This window comes from Suncus etruscus, chromosome 11, assembly GCF_024139225.1.
Source record: "Suncus etruscus isolate mSunEtr1 chromosome 11, mSunEtr1.pri.cur, whole genome shotgun sequence".
NCBI lineage: Eukaryota > Metazoa > Chordata > Mammalia > Eulipotyphla > Soricidae > Suncus > Suncus etruscus.
Genome location: NC_064858.1, coordinates 29,781,604 through 29,796,674, shown reverse-complemented (window position 1 = coordinate 29,796,674; position 15,071 = coordinate 29,781,604). Strand labels below are relative to the sequence as shown.

General features: G+C 35.0%; 1 protein-coding gene across 1 annotated transcript in view; it reads left to right on the top strand.

Annotated features, from left to right (window-relative positions):
* The window catches only part of PIK3C2G (phosphatidylinositol-4-phosphate 3-kinase catalytic subunit type 2 gamma), a 378,850-nt gene that overhangs the window by 288,259 nt on the left and 75,520 nt on the right, over nucleotides 1–15,071 (top strand). Inside the window, exon 24 of the mRNA XM_049782899.1 lies at nucleotides 2,613–2,722. Coding sequence (XP_049638856.1) covers nucleotides 2,613–2,722 — 110 coding nt within the window. The remainder of the gene's footprint in view (nucleotides 1–2,612; nucleotides 2,723–15,071) is intronic.

The window sequence follows — 15,071 nt, the reverse complement described above, 5'->3', positions numbered from 1 at the left end:
ATAAGTGAGATGAAAAAACAATTACAGTATGATTCATTCATGGTTGAGATATAAAGACTCAAAGGGAATAAGCAAAACCAAATGAAAATACCCTTGGATCTAACTGCAGCATTGCAGCATTAAGGTTACCAGAAAAGGAGCTTTACGAATGGAGAAAGTCTGAGAAACTGGGATGGAAGCATATTGGTACTTTTATGGGGAATATGATAGAGATCCATACATTTAAGGATGTGCGAGAGTCTAATAAATGCATAAAGTCTTGAAAGCCAAAGTTAACTCAATTTCAAAAATAATAAAGATATTGTGATCTTGATATGAGAAGAGACAGTTGATATTTATCCAAGTCTACCTAATCCATCCTAATGGCATCTATAATATGCTGAAGGTTCTCAAATCTTACAGTTAAGTGCTCTAGACCAGGACTTCTGTGTGCAAAAGATTCCAAGGGAGCTATAAATTAAAGTTGCATAAATAGAGCGTCACAACATGAGAAGAGAGGACCATTCAGTAGGACAGAAAAAATATAAAATTGGAAGCAGACCATGGTTTAGGAAAGGTTGGAAAAAATTGCTTTAGACTACAGCCAGACTGCCAGCCTTTTCAGTTCTTTCTCCTACTTTAACTTAAAATTCAACTTGATTCCATTCTTAACTAAAAAGTAAAACCTATCTTCATTTCTAACTAATCTCCTACTCTAGTCTCTTTCTATGAACCATGTTCAAGAGCAATTAATTGTATGTACTCTTATGCCCATGAAGAAACCAAGAGATTTTTTCTTGATGTTATAATAAAATACAAAATTTTTGAAATCACTGATGTATCCTATATACTGGTTATTTAAATCCCATTTCTATTGCTAATCTGTAGGATATCTTATGTTCCAAATAGCCATTCTAATTTCTTTATGTAAACAAACTGGATCATAACTCTACATTCATCTGTACACTTCCTCAGCCTGGATACTTTGAAAGGAAAAGAGAGCTGTAAATCCATTTATTTTCTCTTGAACTTCATCAAGTCAATTTTAGATTTCCCCATTCTCAGAATTTTTAGTTTATTCTTTTGTTTTTGATTAACACTATGGTTTTCACTTCCTCTATAACAATGCCTTAATTTCAGAGCAAGAAATAATTCACCAGCTTACTTATAGGAATGCTAAAGACCTTATAATAATCCCTCTCCTTTTCTTCTCTATCTTCTGAAAAGTTGTCATTTATTTCAATGTCTTTTTTTATTCCTCAAAAATGTTTGCTTTGTAAATAAAGAAAAAATATTCCATCAGTTCATCTTATAATATACCCAATGCTTTTGCTATGGGTTGACCAGAAAATACCAGATTTTGCACAACTTTGATTATCTCATTGCTTTTACAATATTAATAAGCAATCAACCAAAATTTACTAAGAAAAATATACTCTTATAGTATTAGTCATAAATTCATGAAAGAACATAAGGTTAAGAACCAGATAGTGAGTTTTATACTCTGCTTACATACCATTAAAACGATGTTCTAAGAGTTGGTATTTCTACTTGAAAATGGATATCATCGGGGCCGGGAAGGTGGCGCTAGAGGTAAGGTGTCTGCCTTACAAGCGCTAGCCAAGGAACGGACCGCGGTTCGATCCCCCGGCGTCCCATATGGTCCCCCCAAGCCAGGGACGATTTCTGAGCACATAGCCAGGAGTAACCCCTGAGCGTCAAACGGGTGTGGCCCAAAAAAAAAAAAAAGAATTAAAAAAAAAAAAAAAGAAAATGGATATCATCATATAATTTTCATTTAATAATTTATAACATAAAAACCTTCTTGTTTACCAATTAATTCTTATAATATGGCTTTTTCATATTAATTTAAATAAATGAGAAAAGGTTCAAAGGGAGTGAGATTTAACTTTTAAAAATTATTCACATTTTAATTAATTTTTCCAGAAATTGAGAACTGGAGCTTTTATTTTTCTACTGCATATTTTTCTGAAGCTGCATATGCCTTTCTGACAAAAGAATCAAGGCTAACTATTAAAGCTTTCATGTTAATATCACTGTTTTATGATAAAGATAAAATTAAATGACACATTTAAAGCTATTAGGACAATTTTAATAGCCTTGTCTTTATTAATGTTGTTTCTATTAGTAAATATAGGAAGTTAAAAAAATACATTCATATTGGAGACACAGATAACAGAGATTAACACACTTGCCTGGAATGCAACTGACCCTAGTTTGGTCCCCAGCACCACATACGGTCTTCTGAGCAATGCCAAGGGTCATTCCTGAGTTCAAAACCAAGAAAATCCCCTGGCCACCTCTGAATATAACCCCAACTTCCATGCAACACAGAGTAAAGCACTGCTATGTAAATGTTATATAGAGAGCATATGTATGAATATATAGCATATGCCTTTATATATGTAGATAGATAGATAGATAGATAGATAGATAGATAGATAGATAGATAGATAGATAGATGATAGATAGATAGATAGATAGATAGATAGATAGATAGATAGATAGATAGATAGATAGATAGATTTAACCAAAGAGACTTATCCAAACTTAACCAAGTCAGAGTTCATCTCTATTTATCCAATATTTATTTGTATATTTCTGTTTTTCAGATGCTCCATGCAGGACTGCCTGAGCTAAGTGGAATCCAAGACCTGAAATACGTGTATAATAACCTTCGTCCACAAGACACAGACCTTCAAGCAACAAGTCACTTTACTAAGTAAGATTAACTATGAATGTCTGAGTCCACATGTATTTCTGTATACATTTTCTTGTTCCATTGACTTTGGCATAAATCTGTCATTTCTATAACAAGCTTGTGTCTTCTTTCCCAAGGGGTAGAAAAGAAGCAAGTGAATGACCAGCAAAGACCTTCATCAGTATTTCAGTAGCATGTTATTTTTTGCTAAACAACCTCTTCATCTCACACATTTCTCAAAAAGAGGTCACTGAAAAGAGCAAGGGCTGACATAAATAAATTGGTTGTTCTATTTGAACTATGTCCAGAAAAACAAATTAAAAACAGATTTATGATGAGATATAAACTCACTGCTCTATCTCTAAGATAATTCAAATATTGGAATACTTAGTAACTATCACCTATTTTTAATCTACTTTTTATTAAGACTAGGAAAAATGCTAATATACACTGAGGTCACAATTCTTTGAAGAATAACATGACCATCAATTAAATCCAAAATCACTGTCAAAATACTTATATGATATGATTCTTTTGATTTTCAATTTTTAATAGAGGGCATAATTCCTAGCATATTTTGTTTCTCTTAATTTCTAGTATATTTAAGGTGTTTATTAAATGTTTTTAATTATAATGCTAGTAAATCATGTTTTCTTTCTTAATTTCTTTCCTAAAATCAATGTTGAATTTTATTTGAATCTAATGTTCAATTGCTCTTCTGTTTTTAACTGAAAATTTATAAATGCCAACTATTTTTTCTCTTGAGGGGTGATATACATTTTGTCTTAGGGCCACACCCAGCAAGGCTGCAGATTTACTCCAGGTTCTACACTTAGAAATCATTTATGGCAAAACTTGGGAATCACATGGGATGCCAGGGGTCAAACTTGGGTCAGCTGCATGCAAGAACATATCCCCTATACTATTGCTCCAACTCCATGATTATTTACATTTTAATAGTTTTATTTTCTTTTAAAGATAATTTTATTTTATTTTATTTTATTTTTGTTTTTGGGTCATGCCTGGCAGAGCTCAGAGATTACTCCTGGCTCTATGCTCAGAAATCGGTCCTGGCAGGCTCGGGGGACCATATGGAATGCCAGGATTTGAACCACTGACTCTTAAAGATAATTTTACTTTAAAGAATATTTTATTTTTAAAATATAGTAGTTATAATAAAAACTTTCCCCATAATTATAATATTTTCTCTTCTTCATTAACATGCATTATTCAAGATATCTCCCCATTCCACAGGGACATGGAAAGTTCATGAGGATGTTCTATACACTGACAAAACTTCACTTTGCAAAGGATCTCTGCTTATGTTCTTTTGTGGATATGGAGTTCTTGTGGTTGAGTAGAAGCATGACTGAATATTAGAGGTAGAAGAGCACTTCTTTTACTTATGCTAACAATAACAATGTAAATTGAGAAATAGAAACACAGAAATAAAGGTGTTCCCAATGACTTAAGAATAAATTAGAGGGGCCAGAGAGTTAGCATGGAGGTAAGGCATTTGCCTTTCATGAAGGAGGTTATCAGTTCAAATCCTGGCGTCCCATATGGTCCCCCGTGCCTGCTAGGAGCAATTTCTGAGCCTGGAGCCAGGAATAACCCCTAAGCACTGCCTGGTGTGACCCCAAAGACGACAAAAAAAATAAAGAATAAATTAGAAAGAGATAGGGTTTTGGTCACTGGCTCAGAGTCTTTACACCATAACACAGGAAAATGGATGTGATTAAGAAACTCCATACTCTTGCAAAGAAGTATTCCTTTCTTTCTTGTTTTTAAATAATAATTTTTATTTTGACCAAAGTGGATTACAAATCTTTCACAGTAGTATTTTAAGTATATAGTGAAATTGAATCAGGGGCATTCCCACCACCAATGATGTCCTCCCTCCACCCCTGTTCCCAGCATGCATCCCATATCACCCTTCCTTTGTCCCCAGGGCTGCTAGTATAAGTGGTCCCATCTGCATCTAGCTTGTTGTAGATTGGTTATCAATTCTGTTGTAGTTGGCTTTGGATTGGGTCTGATCATTTTTTATTTCTACTCAATATTCATACAACTGTCTTTGTGCCCTCCATATTTCCCCCTCAATTTGTGAGGCAGAACAAAGGTGGATGAAGTTATGTGGTTCTGTTTGAAGGTAAAGAAAAAAAGAGAAGAAAAAAGGGGGGGGGCAAATATTCAAACAAGCAAAAAATGGGAGGAGTCCTTCTAGAGACTATAAAATCAGTTTAAGAAAAGAAAGGGAAAAAGAAAGAAAAACAAAAAATAATACAAAAAAATTTAACCCCCCCCAAAAAAAAACCCTGAAAAGCACCACAACAATAAAGACACCAACCAAACACTAACCATGGTCCAGAAATAAAGACAAATCAAAGCACAGGAAATAAGAAAAAAAAAAAAAGAAAAAAAAAGGCAATGAAAAGGAAAAAAACCAGCAACAACAATTACAAAAAATATTACTTTTAATTTGTGCGGGGAAGGGGCAAGATCGGGGCATAGCTTCAGCCTGTGATTTGTTTTTGTCCCATATGAGAGAGAGAGAGAGAGAGAGAGAGAGAGAGAGAGAGAGAGAGAGAGAGAGATGAAGAAGGAGAGGGAGGGAGGAGAGAGGGAAGAAGGGAGGGAGGGAAAGGGAGAGGGAAGGAAAGGGAGAGGGAGGGAAGGAGGAAGAGAGAGAGAGAGAGAGAAAGAGAGAAAGAGAGAAAGAGAAGAGAAATTGCACAGAAACTGAAGGGTATTGTACAATATGTGACTGAAACTCAATCATGAACTATCTTTGTAACTATGAAAAAAATTACATTATGAAATTTTAAACAACTCTTTAAACCATGGAGTTTAAATATAGTACTTTTTAAAAATAAAAAAATATCTTGTTTAGGTTATATTTAATATTTGTATTGATTTTTATTTACTATATCATTGACTTTTTAGTAATTATTATTTATATTACTTGCTTTGCGATTCATTTATTAAATTTGGTTTGTTTAACTTTATTTTATTACTATTGTTCTTGTTTTTCCTTTATTTTGCTTCTTAAGCTGTTATGTCATAATATTGGCTTGAGATTTTACTTTATTTCTATATAGTTATGATCCTCCTCCCTAAAATTTCTTTGACTGTGTGCTTAAAGTTCACATATAATGTGTCTTCAGTTTCATTTTTTTAAATAATATTTTTATTAAATATTTTCTTTTTTTTTTTTTTTTTGGTTTTTGGGCCACACCCGGCGGTGCTCAGGGGTTACTCCTGGCTGTCTGCTCAGAAATAGCTCCTGGCAGGCACAGGGGACCATATGGGACACCGGGATTTGAACCAACCACCTTTGGTCCTAGATCGGCTGCTTGCAAGGCAAACGCCGCTGAGCTATCTCTCCGGGCCCTTCTTCAGGGATGGGTTGGTCCATACCTGGTTTCATTCAGGGGTTACTCCTGTCTCTGCCTTCAGAAACTACTATTGCCAGCTCAGGGTACCATATGAGATTTGGGGATTGAATCCAAGGTTTATAGTGTGCAAGGTAACTCCCTATCCACTGTACTATCTCTCTGGCCCCTAAAACTATTATTTATTTTTGACTAATTTATTATTGCATCTTGTTCTATTTTCAAATGTTGAAAATTTTCTCAGTCTTCTTTTTTAAATTTATTTCTGCACTAATGTTTTATAAACCAAAATTAACTTGTTATGATTTCTAATTTTTTTTTAATTTGTGCTTTTTTTTTTTTTTGCATAGGCACTGTAAAAATTGGGGAGATTAAAAAGAGAATTCCCCCTGGCCAAAGAGATACAGAGTTTCTAGTTTATTTAAGAAATTCTGTCATTGGAAATCCCAAAGTAGAATCTGGTAGACTTTTAGTCATAAAAAAAAAAAAAAGGTCTTCAAGTAGAAAGTATTTCTTTATATCTGCTTATAATATCAATATCATTGATAATTAATAGTCTGTAGCCAGGCACTAATTTGAAGAGTAGAATAGACTCTTAAAGTTACCTCGCTTAAAGAAGATGGAGATTACATGAGAAATGTAGGAAAGGCTCACAACCTTTCCTTGGACAGATCCAAAGTCTGCTCACAGTATGGCAGTGCCTTCAGGATTCTAGACTACCTTTGAAGATCTATATAGCAGCAATCAGCCTTTCACTCTTGCTGTTCTTCCTGGTCCAGTTAACCCTACCCAAGATGATGGATAGAATTATCTAATACCAAAGATTATTCTAGTAGGCTATTTCTTGCCTGCTTTGGTTGGAATATGTACCTTTAAATAGACTCAAACAACAGGTTTCTAGCAAGATTCAGCTGAAGGTGGACCTGAAAAGGTAAAGAAAAAAAATGTAATAAATGGGTCAACAACTTTTATCTTGAGTTGTGTCTTTAAGAGGACAAAGCAGCTATGTTTTTTAAATGTTAAGGGGCTATTTATTGGATGAAAAAAGTTTTTCTAGCTCTTAATCCAGAGAAAGTTTCTGTCAGATACACAAGTCACCCTATCATAGCTTCATCCCTCAAACTCAGTACTTTAAAGGTGTAAGTTCTCACTCTAGGTGAGCTGACCTCTCTTGACATGTCTCTCCCTTTCAAAAGGATGGGAACTAACATGAGAAGCAGATCTGGAGCTAGTAACTTCCTGGCAGTGAATGAGGCCTCATGATCTAGCCTGCATTTCTCTGCAAGACTAATTTCCTTATTTTCATATGTTATAAGGTAACATTTAGTTAATGCAAGTTATCTCTATCACTTTATGATGCAGAACTGAATATCTATTGTAGTAAGCTAAAGAAGAGCACCTCATTTGTCAAAGCAGGAATTAATTGCCTTGCCGTTTCCTATGTCTTGTTTTTTCCTTCTTGTTTTGTTTTTGTTTTGGGGACATATCCGGTGATGCTCAGGGGTTACTCCTGGCTAAGCACTGAGAAATCGCTCCTGGCTTGGGAGACCATATGGGACTCCAGGGATCAAACCCAGGTTTGTCTTCGGTCAGCCACGTGTAAGGCAAGTGCCCTACCAATGCGCTACCTCTCCAGCCCCTTCCTATGTCTTTTGATTGTCTTTATTGGAGTTAATTTACACCATTACTACCTTTTCTCAAATGGGTCCTTTTCTCACATTTTCAATTTGTATGAAGTCTTGCTTTGTCTTTTTTGCTCATATTTCAAACTTCCTCAGAAGTAGAAGATATCTGGAATGGAGAGGTAAGACTTACAGTGCTGTCAGTTCTGTGCTCATTTCTGAGATTTTAGAAAATGGTTACCTTATCTAGTAATACCTGATTATTCTAGTACGGACAATGTCAGCTAACAAGACACATATGTTCTTGCTATATTTAATTTATAGCTGAATTGCATACCTTCTTTACTTCCCTTCTCTGTTTAGGCCATTCCAAAAACCTTTCTATTTTTATTCCTGTACTACTCAGAAAACTCTCTCTCTCTCACTCTTTCTCTCACTCTTTCTCTCTGTCTTTCTCTCTCTCTCATTCACACACACATACACACAGTTTAGGTAACATGGCTACAATAGTGTAAACATCTATGATACTGATACAAAATCCAAACCCATCAGAGTACCCATGACCCTCCATCACTGTGACAGCTTAAATCTGACAATCTCCTTTCTTCCCCACAATGTTTATCAGTTTGTAATCCAAGTCTAAGAGCCCATTGTCCTTCGATCACTTTCTTTATTAACTTCTAAGAACTTATCTTAGTAGCATATGTTATCCTATAATCTCAATTACATTCCTTTATTTCTTAGGTATGATTTAATAATTGAGCTTGTTTTTTTTAACTCTTAGTCCTTGATCAGAATTGAGAATTTTTTATTTTGCCACATTGCAGTCATCACCAAGAGAAACTTGCTATCCAGCTTTAAGAAGTCTCAACAGATATGACTATGATTCTCTACTATTTGGGGGAGAAACCACATCTGAAGTTCACAGGGTTCACTCATAGTTCTGAGCTCAGCAGTCACTACCAGTGAGCTCAAAGGATCATATGAGGTGCCAAAGATTGAACCCAAGTTGAGCATATGTTAGGCAAGCTCCCTACCGACTATACTATTATTATAGTCATAGTCTTCACAATGAAAAAATAATTAAGATAGCTCTACTATTGAGTATTTTAATAATATTTTGTTCTGGTGTCCTTGGTTGTTGTGTGCTGAGGTCACACTGTGGTTCTACAATTGCATTGGGAGATGTGGGAATGTGCTGGGATATAACTTGAGGCTTCATACATGTAAGGTAGGCAGTGTGACTATTTAACCACATCCCAGGGCCAAATATTTTTAAATGTTTTCATAGACTAAAGGGTGTTTCTTTTGTTAATGCTTAATTTTAGGACAGTGTCCTTCGAATTTTTACTGCTGAGGAATAGCACCTGTCTACATGTCAATTCAGAGACCCAAAGTTCTAACCACTGTGGTAGACCCATGGTTTTTGACTTTTCTACACCTGCAAATTGGCTATGTCCATAGGTTAGTGATTGAAAACCACTGATAGAGAGAGAATATAAAAGCAGCCTGGTTAATTGAAAAAATTATTGGAACTTAAGTAACACAATTCACAATTTGGAAGAAATGAATACTTGCTTATTTTTCTGTGTAAATTAACTTTTTTTTCTGTGTAAAAATGACACTTTCTGGGGCCAGAGTGATAGCATAGCCATAAGGCATTTGCCTTTCACACAACTGATCCAGGAAGGATCTGGGTTCAATCCCCAGAATTCCATATGATCCCCCAAGCAAGGAGTGATTTCTGAATACATAGACAGGACTAATCCCTGAGCATCACCGGGTGTGGCCCAAAAATAAAAATTAAAAATAACACTTTCTGTTTTAAGAAGGCCTCTGACATCATATACTTTCATTTTTAAGGAGAAACTTGAAATGTAGACCAGAGAGTACATTATTTACACAACGAAAAATTAAGAAAATGCCCCAAGTTTTTTAATAGATCCAAACTAGTGATGGTGTTTCTATGAATAAAAGTAAGCCTTATTAGAGTCACTTTGTTTGATCAAAGCTCAACAAAATTTCTCTTTGCTTTGATGAGATTAAAGCCTTTTAAGTCATTATTTATTCTGAAATCACTAAGACTAGATTAAAATAAAACAAAAGAAAAATCAACAATCCTCATAATTCTCCAAGCTCACAGATCTGGCAAGAAAAAAGATGAAGCTGAGAGAATCACTGCATATGTGAATTCTGAGGTACATTAAGTACCATAGTCCTAACTACAGTATTAGCATTGAGAGGCTGCCATTCCTGACCTTTTCTGGGACTTAAGAGGAAGAAATGACTTTCCATGCCATTCTGAGGGAGAATTCTATTTCTGAACAATACAGACACTTTCGCCTCTCCTGGGCATTCACATTCAGTAAAGAGCCAATCATTAGAGATTCAGAGACTGCCACACTCTGCGTAGCATTAAAAATGTGTTACAATTAGTGGCATTTAGAGAACAAAAATGAAAATAAAATTGATTTCCTGGACACGAAGGTTTTTCCTATTTGCCAACTCGGCTCTCTGCTTCCCTTTTTTCCACTTCCCTTGCAGCTGAGTTCTGCTGAATAGAATCAAGAAAGTATCATGACTCAGACTCTGCAAATTGATACTCTCATGTACTATCTCTGGTGAACCCACTGCGAGGCAACAAAGGCAACCATCCATTAAGATGTCATCCAAATAGGTTCTTTCAGAATTTTCAATCACTCTCAAATCTTGGGTTAGTTGTCCATAGAAACAGATAACCTATTTCATAGAACAGACTAGGATCATTAAACATAAACTTCCCTGACTACCTCCCCTCCTACACAAATAGCAAGCTTTTCATTTCATTCATTTCCTCCTCCAAAAATGTGAGAGAAAATTTTCCATGTATTCTCACATACTCCATTTGTCCTACTATAGCACATCCTTTGCTTTCAGTATTTGTAATCTGAAGACTGAAAGAAGCTTAAAGAAAAATGAAGTCCAAACTCAAAAAAAGGAAGTGTTTGATTTAATGAATGACTTTTAATAGCTACAACCAATGAGCCTACCTGATATCTTTGGGGGGAAAACGAGGTGCATATACTCAAATTGTACCTTGACAAACTCAAAACACTAATAGGTCATCACTAGTTTCTAAGAATCCCCTTCTACTTTGCTTATCTCTGCCCATAAACTTGCTCTTCTTTTTGCCCATTAGCCACTATTTTCTAACACAAATTCTATCTTGACAGCCCTAATTGATGAATTAGTGACTTTTATCCTTGTTATGTAGGATTCTTTATAGCAAATCCACTTTGAATTCTGTTAACATCTTCATTCCTATCACGGTTGAACGCCTTCTCACAGAATATCCACCTGGAGCATCTGAACTTTTAAAAACTTTTTAAAAGAAGTATTAGATAGGAGGAGTATTAGTGATTGAGCAGAACACAGTAACTGCCCAACTGTGAAGTGACCCCAGAGAGAGTAACAGGACTCCACGTCACAGATAAAGGATCTAGTCCCTGAGACCTCTGGGAGTATGCGAACCCCAGACAGTCCTGGTGTTCTCTTCCCTCCTGATTTATTTCTTATGACTCCAGTGTGAAACAAAACCCTGATGCTCAAAAGCCTCTAACCAGCTTCATCAAGTCTCCAAATACAGGTTTCTGTCTGGTTTCTCTCCTAAAAGAATAGAATAGAGATATGGATTCCAGTATATAAAGCAGAGGCATGGATTCCAGTATAGGGGCAGAGACATTGATTCCAGGGTTATTTTGCCATTATCTTTTCTTGACATTCTTAGTACTTTGCAAATTGTCATCTCCTGGACTGTTAAAAGAAGTTTAATGAGTGAGAGAAGTAGAATGCCTGTCTCAAATACAGGCAGGGAGTAAGGGAGGAGGGAGATGAAGGTGGCATTGGTAATGGGAATGTTGCACTAGTGAAGGAGATGTGTTCTTCTTAAGACTGAAACCCAACTACAATCATGTTTGTAACCAGGGTGCTTGAATAAAAATATAATATATATAAAAAATCCAAGGTATCCTTTACCTCAACTCAACTACTGATAGTATAACAAGGGAAAAAATTAAACTGGAATATAAAGGAATTCATAATGGTGTCCAACATTTCCTTAGTTAAGAAAGAGGTTTCAAAGAATATTGAAAATTAAAACAAGTAGACTTTTTCCTTATTGAAGGTGTCTTTATTTTAAAAATATAGAAATAAAAGAACAAAGTTGAACTAAATTAGTGATTTTTTTTAAACTGCAGGCATAATAGTTCTGCACAGCCCTGGTCACACTCATTTGTATGTCTTAGAGCTTGGTTGCATTTTTAAATTTTGTCAGTTGGAGTGTCTCTGTTAATTATCAAGTACAAGTACAGAGACTACCAATTTACCAAAATATCAAGTCAAGATACACCTTAGCTATTAGTTTACAAAAAGACATTCTGAACTTTTTGAAACAATCAGTGTAAAGGTTAAAAGCATTTGGAAAGTTTAATGCACCCCCCAAGGGTACTAGACATCACTGTTTTAAAGAGAAGAATAGCCCTGAAAACACTGTTTCATAGCTGCTAGGCCCAGTCAGGATCGCTGGGCATTAGTCAGTTCATCCTCCTGACACTGTGTGCTTAGGGATTTATAGAACAACTAGATAAAGATCTTTTATTTGACTTTTTTTATTTTAAATATTTTGTTACCTTAATTATAGCACCATGTATCATTATTGTATTTACTTTCTTGCTTTGCATAAGATTTCATTTTAATATTAACTATAAAATACGCTGACTCTGTAGAAAGATAGCAACTCGGGGCCGGGCGGTGGCGCTGGAGGTAAGGTGCCTGCCTTGCCTGCGCTAGCCTAGGACGGACCGCGGTTCGATCCCCCGGTGTCCCATATGGTCCCCCAAGAAGCCAGGAGCAATTTCTGAGCGCATAGCCAGGAGTAACCCCTGAGCGTCACAGGGTGTGGCCCAAAAACCAAAAAAAAAAAAAAAAAAAGAAAGATAGCAACTCAAGATATCACATCACTGGCATATTACTAACACAAAATTTGACAGTGCATCAGCCTATTCCTAGTTTCTTTATTCACTTCATTCTGATTTGGTTTGTTTTTCCTGGGACCCTCCTTAGGAAGGTAAAAAAAATTATTCACTCACAGTCAAGGCTGTGAGCCTATTCTTGTTTGTATGCAAAGTTAGGTGCCAAGGCTGACATTTACATAAGACTTGCTGACCTTGTACATGAATTCTGAAGAATGGAAACTTCAGTTTAGCAAACTGTGGTTTTTAAGTCAAGCTCTAACCTATGGCAAAGGAGAAAAAAGTGATGGTGGTTAGGAGAAAAGGGAAGAAAAAGAAAATCTAAACTGGGTTTTGCTTAATCCTCATGTAATAAATATTTTGTGTATAATATCTTCAATTTCTACAGAACCATAAATCTGTGAATCTGTTTGAGTTCATATATATTCAGTTCTATATTTATTTGACATTATTCTTTCTGAAATCATTGTTGTTAAAATTTTTCTATTACCAATGACTTTTCATTTACTGCTTCATTTGATCCTATCAATAATCCTAGGAGATAGCAAGGTTTGGTCATCAACTATGTTTTATAAATGAAACAATTAAGCTTCCTGAAAGCTAAATTACCTTCTTGAGATCACAAACAGAACTGATTAGTGTGCTCAGAATAGAACAAAATTGATTTCTTACATAATGGGTTCTCTTCCCAGGATCCTAAGTAAAATCATGTGGGAAAAAAAGTCTACATAAGAAGAAAATTTCTCATTCTAACACTACTAATCCTAGATTACTATGTATGTTATTTAACACCTTCAAATTATTGAGAAGAGCATGGTAAAAACAACACCTATATGTTTATGCATGTCTCTCAAATTAGGGTATTATGAAACAAAGCCATAGGCTTCATATTAACTATCCTCTATCAGTATCCAGTTTCTTTAATAGTTAAGTACATGAAACTTAAATGTTGTGTTCACACACATATATACGCACTACATGCATATGCAATTAATATCATCAGTTGCTCTCTTCATTTCAGACTGTATGGAATTTTTTAATTAAAGCACATAAAACCAGATAAATAGCAGAGGATTAAGGCTTTGGCCTAAAATGATGCCACTCTGGTTCCTTCCCTGGCACCACCTAGTTCCCTGAACAGAGATAAGGTCTCTCCTGACCTGAGAGCTTGAAAAAAAACCTTGGGACTTTTGGGAGTGGGCTCCAAATCCTCCCTCATAAAAATAGACACAAAATTTATTATTCATCAAATTTATTTCATAATAATCATTTTGAGCTAAAAAAATAAAACATCTTTGGTTTAACAAAAATAGTAATTTACATAAAAGTTTATATAAAATCAGAATTATCTTAATAACACTTCATAGCTTTACAGGGAGAAAACACTGGTCAGATATTTCAGAAATACAAATTTATCATTTATCTATTATTTTCATTCTTTGAAGAATAAAAAATAGAAATTATTTTTATGTACTTCCACAGAGAAAGTCTTTTCAGAAGTTTCCCCGAAACTATTATAGAGAGTATTCAATAAAATAGGCATTTTTACTATCTGATATAAATAAAATTGTATCTCAGCAAAATGATATATACAACTCCAGCAAAAAAGAAAAGAAAAGAAATAAAAAGTTGTTTTTGTTGAAATTTTCATCAATTGCTTTTTGGGAATATACAGTCAAGAGCTAATCCAGCTTTACAGGTGTTTCTCCTCAATGGATAATATACCTTGGCTCTTGGAGTAGTGAGTAACTTCTGACATTTGTACTTATATATGAATGCATGTGAATTAGTATGCATGTGAATTGGGAAAACTATCATAATATCTAATCTGAGAAAAAGATCTGCTCAGATGCTAAGTAGGACATGGAAAACTAGAGCCAACATAATGATCTGTAACTAATAGTCAATTGCCCTTACACATATATATCCACATGCGCACACGCACACTTTAGCATGTGCACAAACACAGATAGAGAAAAAAATAGAGTGAAGGAGGGAGAGAGGGAGAGAGAAAGAGTAAGGACACCTGTCCTGAGCAATTCATATCTGATGGTATGCAATTTAAAATATTTACAGGTCACGTAAAGAGGTAATGCGTGATAAAGTAAATGGAACATATTTTCACATTTTAAAGTTGGATCTGAGTCTCAAAAAATATGTATTTTATGAGCCACTTGAACTGCTTCCTGGTTACACTCATTGCCTCTTAATTTTTCTGTGTATGTGTTATTTTTATGCAAAACTTAAAGGATTATAGTCTTATCAGAATGCTTACGTTCCACCTAAAAAAAATCTATCCTGTGTTTTTAAAAAACCAAAGTTGAAAAAAATGTTCATGATAAAT